Raw genomic sequence first — 10811 nt, 5'->3', positions numbered from 1 at the left:
CAGAGCTGTTGTCGTAGCAAGAGTAGTCGGTAGTAGGGACGGATCAGTAACATACTACAAAAATAAATTAACTTCAATATCCAGCCATAGCATATTTATTTTAAATCGAAAAACTGAGCTTAGTGCAGTTTTTATTTAATACATGCCAATGGAAAGCCCTTCAGTGGAACGGATACTTCTACTTTTAAACATTCAACCACATTCCACGCTAGTGTGCACGGTTACGCTACAGTGATGTCAACTGTGTACATGCATTTCCAAAAATAAAATAATTTTTTACTTTATTTTGTGGTTTAGAAAATTATTAGTGTATTTATCAGTCATTAATATTAGCTTATTAGTGCAAAAAGTCTGCTCTTAACATCTTATATGCAATAATCAAGACATGAACCTGATAATCATCTTCTTGTTCTTATGGCAGTTTCTGTTATGATCTAAATATATTAATTGTGGGCCACTTATATTATTATGGCCTCTTGACATTATCTGTTGCTTGCTCTTGAAGGTTTTTCACACTGTTGAAATACGTGGAGGATGTGAAGTAAACAGAAGATGGGAAACAAAGGTAACCGAAGACCAAAAAAAAAAAAAAAAGAAGAGGCCAAACAGACGTTAACAAGAGGAAGAAGGAGAGTGCCTGCTGTTATCACTCCTCTAGCCTCATTTGTTCCTCGCTTCCTTACCCAGCTAGCATCAGCTCTCTGCAAAAGACACACTCGACTGTATATCACTCGTGTACACTCATGCATATACCAAAACACCACACTAATACAAATTACAGGCTTCAGATTCCAGCAGGAGAGAAAACCACCTCATCCAAAAGACGGACACGATAAAACTGCCATTTAATAAATAGTTACTCAACAACTTAACTGCTCGCGACTTTTCAGCTCTGCTTTTGCTAAAACTGGTTTCGGGGACGAACTGAAGAGTAAGATAGATTTGCAAATGATAAACGGAGAGACCAACGTGTCATGATAGTTATTGCTATTGCTGGATAAGACCATTTATCCACTGGAGATGACACAATGGGAGACAGGGCAAGAACTCATGAAGTCACTGTCAGGCTGAAAACAAAAGACAGTCCCACACTCAATTATGGCTGTTCCAGTTGTCTACAGTAAAAGTTTCCATTGCAGTGTGATACATTTGACCTGTATCCTTGTAGACGATCTCTCTCTCTCTGTATTTGTGTATATGCATTACTGTATATTTCTATTCAGACGAGATCTTCCATTATCGCACTTTTGAGCAGTCTGTACAGCCTGATGAAACCGAAGAGCGTAGAAACGATTAGTTGAAAAGTAAAATATGGCCTTGATGACCTAACAATGCTACAGAAACACACACACACACACACACACACACACACTCATATATATATATGTACACACACACACAAACAGAAGCGCGCACACACAAACTCACAAAGCAGCAGAAAAGCTAAAGGATGCCTCAACATATCGAGGAAGATACCGAGAAAAAGAACGCTATCTGGTCTAGGTCGGGAGCAGGAGCGGAGACGACTCTCGGACCTTGCAGCTGTGGTTTGAAGACTTGCAACTTGATTTGAACGACAAAAGGAAACACTGCATAAAGCCTGACACAAAAATGGAGAGAAGGAGGTACTATGACAAATCAAAAAAGGGAAAAAAAAAAAAAAAGAAAGAAAATTACAGGCTCAAAACGCAACACTGAGCAGACACAGACACAGCTTTGTCTGGAAAAAATAAACATCCACAGACAATCTTACAGAATCATTTTTAAAAACCCTGTTTATATATATTTATATATATATATATACTTCAATACAATTATTCAGCTCCCCGATATACTGTATACTGTATATATACACCATTGGGATATCTTAAATAGAAATAAATCCTAAATTGCAGAGATAAATACCACTATTCTCTGTAGTTTAGAACGATTTAGAGAGAGAAAGAGAGGACTGACTGACGAGATCTATAATGTTGCTACTGGAGGCCTCAGAGCAGTTAATAAGATGGGCTCACTAGATGGAGAAAAATAAATTAAGGACAGATGGGACTCGAGGAAGGAAAGATGGGGGGGTGAAGGAGATCAGCTGAAAACTGGGAGTTTTACTGGGTCCAGGTCCCTGAAAACCAGATTGTACTGCGGGAGGAGGGTTTTTGGACTGGCCGGTCAGATGTTGTGTCAGTTGAGACAAAAGGAGGATGTGAATCCGCTGGTGTCTGGGTATTCTGGTCTGAAAGATGAGACAGAGATCATGTAGGGAACACATCCAGCGTCGCAGCACTTTTACATATTTATACGCTCATTTAGTGGCTTCATTTGAAAATGTAGTTAAACTCCAGACAGAGTTCGCAACTAAGTGATGATCATAGCTAAGAATCTACTAAAAAGTGGCATATTTTCTTCAGGAGCTGATGGAAAATAAAGAGAGCTTAAAGGAGAGTTGGCCTTTATGTGGATAATCTGCAATAATAATAATAATAATAATAATCATCATCATCATCATCATAATAATCATAATCATTCTCATAATAGGCAGCCTGTAAAAACTTTACAGTAACAATGTATAACTGTTGTAGATTCTGACCAAAATGTGTACTGAGTGTCATCTTATATAACCTCAAACATATCCTTTGTAATGTTTTGGTGCTTATTAGCTGACTTAAAACTACTTTCTATGGTTCGTCAAAAGGCCTAAATAGTATCTGCCATGCTGGTACTGGTCAAATCAACTTAGTGCTTAAACAATTTATCACCACATTTGGTGACTGATAAAAGTAACTCTCTCTTTCCAGTCTTTCAAATATTCAAACTTTCTTGTGTTCTGTGTTGTATATTGCTGTAAATGTAATATTTTTGGTTTCTGGAACACCGGCTGAAGAAAGCAAACACAGTGAAGACATTATCTTGGCTCCAGGAACTAAATCAGTCTGATGTTTTTAAAAAAATGTGTCTTACGGGACAGTCGAAGTACAGAACATAATGTTTGACTGAAATACAATGCAACACTTGTATTCCTCTCACCTGATGAGCAGCAGCATTCACGGTCTGACACAACCTCAGTCCTCTAGAGCCACCATGCCTTTCACTGGGTCCTTCACTCTCATCTGACAAACACAGCAAAAACAAGTCACACAAACGGATATTGTAGCTGATTCTGAAATCCTATTATTATCATCCAGAAATGAGTGTGTCCTTACAGATGTCTGGTTTCAGTATATGTTTACATCTACTCATAAACAGATCCATATACAGTTGAGACCAGAAGTTTACATACACTGTAGAAAAACACATAAAAAGACATATAACCTTTTTTTTTCTCACTGTCTGTCATTAAATCAAACTAAACTTTTCCTGTTTTACGTCAGTTAGGATTACCAAGATTATTTCTATTTGCTAAACGCCAGAATAATAAGAGAGAGAATTTTTTAGAGAACTTTTTTTTTTTTTACTCTTTTCTTCAAAGTCAGAAGTTTACATACACTAAGATTACTGTGCCTTCAGACTATTTGGGAAAGCCCAGATGATGATGTCATGGCTTTGGAAGCTTTTGATAAGATAATTAACAACATTTGAGTTAATTGGAGGAACACCTGTGAATGTATTTTAAGGCACACCTCAAACACACTGCTTCCTTTTGTGACAACATGGGAACATCTAAAGAAATCAGCCAAGATATCAGGAAGAGAACTGTGGACCTCCACAAGTCTGGTTCATTCTTGGGTACAAAATCCAGATGCCTGAAGGTTCCACGTTCATCTATTTAAACTATTATACACAAGTATTATTACCATGGGAATGTCCAGCCATCATACAGCTCAGGAAGGAGACAGGTTCTGTGTCCTAGAGATGAAGTGTTTTGGTGTGAAATGTGTGCATCAACCCCAGAACAAAAGCAGAAGACCTTGTGAAGATGCTGCTGAAGCTGGTCAGAGTGTCATTATCCACAGTCAAAGGAGTTCTGTACCGACATGGGCTGAAAGGATACTCAGAGAGGAAGACGATATTTCTCCAAAAGCAACATAAAAAAGTCAGATTACAGTTTTTGAATGCACACAGGGACAAAGACCTTACTTTCTGGAGATATGTCCTGCTGTCTGATGAAACTAAAATTGAACTGTTTGGCCATAATGACCATCGCTACATTTCGAGGAAAAAGAAGGAAGCTTGCAAGCTTGAGAACACCATCCCACCTGTGAAATATGGGGGTGGCAGCATCGTGTTGTGGGGGTGTTGTGCTGCAGGAGGGACTGATGGACTTCACAAGATAGATGGTATCATGAGGAAAGAAGATTATGTGGAAATATTGAAGCAACATCTCAAGACATCAGCCAGGAAGTTAAAGCTTGGGCACAAATGGGTCTTCAAATGGAAAATGACCCTAAACATACCGCCAGATTAGTTACAAAGAGGCTTCAGGACAACAAAGTCAGTGTTTTGGAGTGGTCATCACAAAGCTCTGATCTCAATCCTGTAGAAAATTTGTGGGCAGAGCTGAAAAGGTGTGTGGAGCAAGGCAGCCAACAAACCTGATTCAGTTACACCAGTTCTGCCAGGAGGGATGGACCAGAATTCATCAAACTATTGGGAGAAACTTGTGGAAGGAAACCCAAAACGTTTGACAACGCTACCAAATACTAAGGAAATGCATGTAAACTTATGACTTAGAAGAAAGTCATAAAAACTTTTCTCTCTCATCATTCTAGTATTTACTAAATCTAAATAATTTTGGTAATCCTAACTGACCTAAAGCAGGAAACGTTTAGTCACATTTAATGTCAGACATTGAGGGAAAAAAATGTATTTGTGTCTTTTTATACAGTGTCTGTAAACGTCTGGTTTCACCTGTATAGAATCATCAACAATGGACTTACCTCATCTAGCTCCCTACGTGTCTCCTCCTCCATGCGACGAATGTCTTCCATGTTCAATTCAATCCACTTGTCGATCCAGCAGAACAGCTGACGGTGGAAATTAGTGAACAAACGCTTCTCTTGCTGTCAGGCGACAAAGGAGAAAATCGAGAAAGTCATATTCTGGTTGAAGGAATCTGAATGTTTTAGCATCAGAGATATAAAATTCTGTCCTGCTTTACTCTGTTCATCCTCAATAGGCTGGTGCAGCACATATTACACTATAACACATACACACAACGGACATGTAGTCCACAAAAAACACATTTCTTGCTGTCAACAGATTCTCCTCAGTAGCTGGCCTTGACCTGTGGCTTTCTGAATGTCATAACAAATGTAAGTAAAAACTTCACAAAGTCAACAAACCTTTTGAATGAAGTTCTCCACTTTGTTTTGCAGGCCCCACCACTTGAATTTGACAGTGACCAGTTTGTAGGCACACATATGTGGGCAGTCTTTTTTATTAGGAAGTTCCTTCTGCAGGTACAAATACACACACAGGAATTTTTGAATTTTAATAAAAGATAAATAAATGTACCCTTAGCTCTTGAGTCCAGCTGATTAGTCCAATAATACAACTTATCTAAAAACATTTTTAAAGCTCTTTCTACACATTCCACACTATTAATACTCTGGGCCACAATCAAAACCACAAAAAACAAAACCACAATCTTGCATCATCAAAATCACCATAATTATACCATTTATCGGAGTCAGATATTATAAAAAGAAATGGCTAATGTTCAGCCTTCCAACAGTCCTTGACTTACTTACCTGTGCTGTTTCGGTCAGAAAAATTATCCAAATTTAAGCTTACAAAACCGACTCCCACATACGGTTTAACTTGCAATCATAAATGTATTAATGCCAAGTTTAAGAACTAGAATTTCATTAGGCAAAAATGTTTAAGCTTAAATTTAAGCTTTTCCATTTGAAATCACTTTATTCAACATGTTTTGATTAAAAGCCCCAATAAAGCTAAGTTATGTTAAAAAGCAAACACTTTGCACTTGTCTATGCAACTATAAAAAAAAACATTCATGTGATAGAAATTCAGGGACTTTTAGCTGAACTGAGCTGAACTGCAGGCTGCGTTTACACAGAACAGATATGGGGAAAAGTACAGAACTGTATTTTTAAGTTGATTTTAAAGTTTCTAGTCATGGTTGTGCTGTTTCCATAGATGTGCAGGACTCTATATTGCAGTGTAAAATGAACCCACAGTGAGTAAAAAACGGTGCCAGAACACTGCTTCGGATTCAGAGGGTTAAATTAGGAAGGAAATAAGAAATCCTTTTTTATTTTTTGTAATCTACTTATGTAGACACTTATGTAAACAATTAAATTTTAATATAATGAGTTAAAAAAATACTAAGATATCTACTAAGTCTGAATAAGAGGATATTTTATAGATGTAGTTTTGTTTTTTATTGTAACATGTCACTCCTTCTGAGGCCTCAAAGGATAAAACCAACACATTTGAAGAAAACTGACAGAGGACATCAGTGTCCTCAAGAGCATCGTTGGCCCAGACTACATGATGACAAAATGTTTGTCCTGTACTGACCAGGGAACACTATCTGAACATCATAGTTGCTAAGCAACAAGTGGGAGTGCGAATAATGTTTTTTTTTCTTCCCACATCGGTAATTATTAGTGAAGTGGTTGGTGATCTTGGTGTATCAGGCTATTATGCCTCCTGTGTGTGACACTGTTTCAACAAGACGCTGTACCTTCCAGTCGGGTCCTAGAGGTCCTCGTCCTGTCTTCACTGACTTGAACTTGCAAGGATCCTCCTCTGGCTTGTAGTCCTGAAGTGAGACCATAAAAACCAGATAAGGTGACACACAAAGCAAGATGACGAGCTGTTGTAATCATCTCAATATGGATCTTTAGCCTTCCGCCAGTGTGTTTGAAAAGCCTGTTATCTAAGAAAACAAAAAAAAACAACAACAAACAAACACCATTCACCAGAGCTAGAAGTTTTTTGGTCTTTTAACTTTCCAAAAGTCCTTGAACCACTCATCTGCGAGCAAACATCTTGATATTCCATTAAAATGCATTTACTCAGGCTTTTATTCTACACGTCTCGTTTGAAAATTTGCCAAATATAAACGTTTTGCATAAATCAGATTTTATAAAAAAGAAAATAATAAAAAATCCAAGAGGTCACAAGTGACTAAGCTGTGACTGACAGTCGGGTAACTAAAATTCAGGGATTTTTTTTGCTGATCTAGGTTGAACTGCAGGCTGTGTTTACACAGATAAGAATGGAAACAAATTCTAAAGTATCTACAGAATGTAAAGTGTTGGTAACCTGTGCATGTTGACTCCATTTTTTTTTTTCAAAATAAATAATCAAAGACATTTTTTTCCCAATTGTTTCGATTCATAGCACTACAACTTTTGTATACTGCATGAAAGTAAAGTTTAAATTCTCTCTATATTAAACCATGGGTGTGATGCTTCCATAGAGGTGCAGGACTTGCATTAAAAATGAGCCCATTATGAGTAAAAACAGGGGTTCACAAGGTTAAGTTAACATTCACTCACCTTTGGCTCCACTTGGCATCTGTCTGCAATATCAATATAGACTACATCCACCTTCTTCCAGGTTTCTGCATCCAAACCATGTACCTGAAACAGAACCACAGCCACATAAGTCTCTGCAGGCAGCCAAAATACCACACAGACTCAGAGGCAACATGCTTTTGAAAGCCTACATGATGAAAGTGAAAATGTAGAAAGTTATGCTATTCTTCTTGTAATTAGTGGAGCCTCTTTTGGCAATTTTGCACGTTCATATTTATTTATATATACATAGGAGCACTGCTTCAGTAATCATGAGCGCCCATAACGAGGGGATTGTTTCTGTGTTTCAAGAATTTTTAGAACAGCCTTTGATTAGGAGACAAACAGTCAGAAGCAGAGGGAAACACAGCTAGCAGTAGAGGAAACAGACTATAAACAAAAACCGGATCAGATGAGAGATACGATTCAAAAACAGCCATTAGTGGCAAAAAAAAAACAGGAGCATGTGTGCAAACTAATTCCAGTTCCTGTGGCTGCTCACATAGACATGCATAGAGTTCCACAGCCCATTATCATCTTTAATAATTACATTTTCAAGGTGTCCCAAGTCAGGTTTGTGCCATGTCTCAATCTTGATCAGGAAGTTATCTTTCATATACTCGTTCTGCAGAGAGAAAAGACAGGTACTTCTCAGTGAACAGGGTCGAGTACAGAATAACATGTAAGCAAGTGAAACACCATAAAAGTATAATTAACACAGGTCAGTCGCCTGCTCTCACACACCAACACAAACGCACACATACACGGAGTAACGGTGTCTGACTTATCCCTGCTGCTGCTGCTGTGTCACTGAAATAGATCAAATTTCTTTCTCGGCTTTCCAGTTCACCTGCTCCCTGTATGTGCATCAGAGTTTGGCGTGTCCTGTGCGTCAACATACATGCATTTGTTGTTTTTTCTAAGCGCACACAAAAAAGAAAAATACTTACAGTGATAACTGCAGAGCCAGATGACAGAAAGTGCAGGAGCAAGCAGAGAGAGATACAAAAATAATGCAGTTGAGGAGCATGTGACAATCGCATTTACAGTATTGGACAATGCACAGAGTCAAGAGGAGTTGTCACACACAGTGTTTGTCGGTGAGGATCGTGAGTGTCCGTTCAGGTTGTGCCGTTGACTGTCCTGTGTGTGTTTGCATGACAGATGGCTGTCTGGCAGCTGGCTGTGTGTGTGTGTGTGTGTGTGTGTGTGTGTGTGTGTGTGTGTGTGTGATCTCGGCCTAAAAGGCTCAAGTGATTGCATTGCTCTTCTCACTGGACATACAGTAAATTATTCAACTACTCCTTCAAGGTGACAGAGGCCCGGAGACACACAGGGAGAAAGAGTGTGTGCGTGTGTGTGTGTGTGTGTGTGTGTGTGTGTGTGTGTGTGTGTGAGGGAGAGACTCAGAAGACGACAAGTGCTTAGACAGATCAGCATATTTGGCCTTAAGCTTTTTCAGTGAATTGCATTTTTCTTGAATTAAATGGAGGAAGATGGTGTGTAGCAGCATTATGTCCTTAACATCCCATCACACCAATCGTATCAATAATATTTTCATATTTCCTACAGCTCTAAGTCAGGTATGGCTACAGTTTAGGTCTGAAAAGGTGTCATATTATGAAACCCAAGCTTCAGGTTTATGTCACTAATAAAACCTGAACTCACTCTGTGTGGCCAAAAACAATTATTCCCTTTGTACGGAAAGTTTGATATTTCATACTGCATGCATTTTGTGTGCTAGTGCGACATCTGTGTTTGTGTGTACACTACCTGTGCGACAGTATGGGTATGCGTTCCAGGCTTTCTCGTGGATATTGAGAGCCGAAGCTGGAGCCAACATTCTGACGAACGACGGCACTTTACTGCAGGACAGAGGAGTGAAGAGAGGTCAAATCGATGTGAAGTTTAACGGTATGTTACAAAGCATACTTAGCAACATTAAGGCTGTGGTGTACACTATGTAAATGTGGATTACAGGGATAAGGTCTGCACGCAATGTCGCTCAAAAAAAGGCAACCTAGATTGACTTTAATCTTGACAGTCTTGATGCTGGGGTTCTTGAGGACACATTAAAACTTAACCTGAACCTGACCAAGTCCTCTCAATCCTAATCTGATGAGAAACTGTGCCATATAAATATGAAGCTGGAAAAAAAAGGTGATTTAGAAGCAGGGCAAGAGGCCGAAATACTCCAGTAAATTATGGTGAACCTTGTAAATGTTATACCTGCTTAACATTATCACACTGTCATTGTGGATTTGCTAGCCTTTTAGAGTTAATCTTTAGTTCAAAACACCGCTAAGTACGGTTTATCCTCACAGAGCTGCAAGGATGATTTAGTTTTATATAAACTTGGACATAGTCAGGCCTCCCCTGCATCTAGTCTTTATGCTAAGCTAAGCTAGTCTGGCTGCTGTTGGTAGATTCATGTGTAGCTGCTGTACACACATTAGAATGGTATCAATCTTTTCATTTAATCCTTAGTAGGTAAATGAAATAGCATATTTGCCATTTTATAGGATGTAGTGGTTGTTGTCAGCTCACTAGACTGAATAGAGTTAGACTGGTTTTAAAGTGATGCGATAAGAGACCAAGGAAGGAAAAAAATGTATGAATGGATAGGAGGCAAGAGATGTGGCCTCCAGGGAGAAATGAACAAAGTCTTTCTAAGTGAACTTTCTAAGAAGCTCTTCTCTTCATTCTCTAGGAAAGCGATGCTCAGCTCACTGCTTGGGGGGCAAACCAGTCTCTCAGTAAGGGGTCACTTTCTAATTCACAATGAAAAGAAATTTATTCTCACTGTAAAAAACAAACACTCACTACTAACAACGAAGTCCTGCTGCAAAAAACAAAATCTTGTTGCAGTGGTGGTGGCATTTTTTTTTTTTTATTTTTTTTTTACATTGCCTGCTAATTTCTGTTATCTGTTGTTTTATTTTTTTTTTTTTTTTTTTTTTTTTATTTTTTTTTTTTTTTAAAAGACTTACATATAGTTAAAGAAATTTTATGGTCATACATTTTAAAAGAACAAATAACTACTTATTAAAAAAAAAAAAAGATTTTAGAAGTAAACATTATGTAGAGTTTGGCATGTTTTTTTTTTTTTACAGTCAATATGTAAACTTTTATTATTATTGCAGTTTTACTAGATAGATTCTATATGTAATTTAACAAAACAAAAATCTGTAAATCTGTAAAATAAGAGTTAAAAGAATTATTTACTGTTTTTTAATCCTTACTATATATACCCACTTTTCCTTCAGGTGACAGCAAACAGCTGTGAAATAATGTTATTTTTACAGATTTAAATAATGTTAAAAGACTTTA

General features: G+C 37.9%; 1 protein-coding gene across 1 annotated transcript in view; it reads right to left on the bottom strand.

The window, feature by feature from the left end:
* Positions 1-1898: 1898 nt before the first annotated feature.
* pitpnab (phosphatidylinositol transfer protein, alpha b) overlaps positions 1899-10811 on the bottom strand; it is an 18810-nt gene continuing 9897 nt past the window's right edge. Inside the window, exons 4-12 of the mRNA XM_008292488.1 lie at positions 9255-9346; positions 8432-8439; positions 8032-8106; positions 7464-7547; positions 6644-6721; positions 5277-5387; positions 4872-4994; positions 3022-3104; positions 1899-2230 (exon numbers count right to left, since the gene is read on the bottom strand). Of these exons, the coding sequence (XP_008290710.1) occupies positions 3057-3104; positions 4872-4994; positions 5277-5387; positions 6644-6721; positions 7464-7547; positions 8032-8106; positions 8432-8439; positions 9255-9346 (619 nt within the window). The 3' untranslated portion in view covers positions 1899-2230; positions 3022-3056. The remainder of the gene's footprint in view (positions 2231-3021; positions 3105-4871; positions 4995-5276; positions 5388-6643; positions 6722-7463; positions 7548-8031; positions 8107-8431; positions 8440-9254; positions 9347-10811) is intronic.

The sequence above is a fragment of the Stegastes partitus genome, unplaced genomic scaffold (assembly GCF_000690725.1).
Source record: "Stegastes partitus isolate 25-593 unplaced genomic scaffold, Stegastes_partitus-1.0.2 Scaffold814, whole genome shotgun sequence".
NCBI lineage: Eukaryota > Metazoa > Chordata > Actinopteri > Pomacentridae > Stegastes > Stegastes partitus.
Note: the sequence above shows the minus strand (reverse complement) of the source record. Positions and strands in the feature narration are given on the sequence as shown.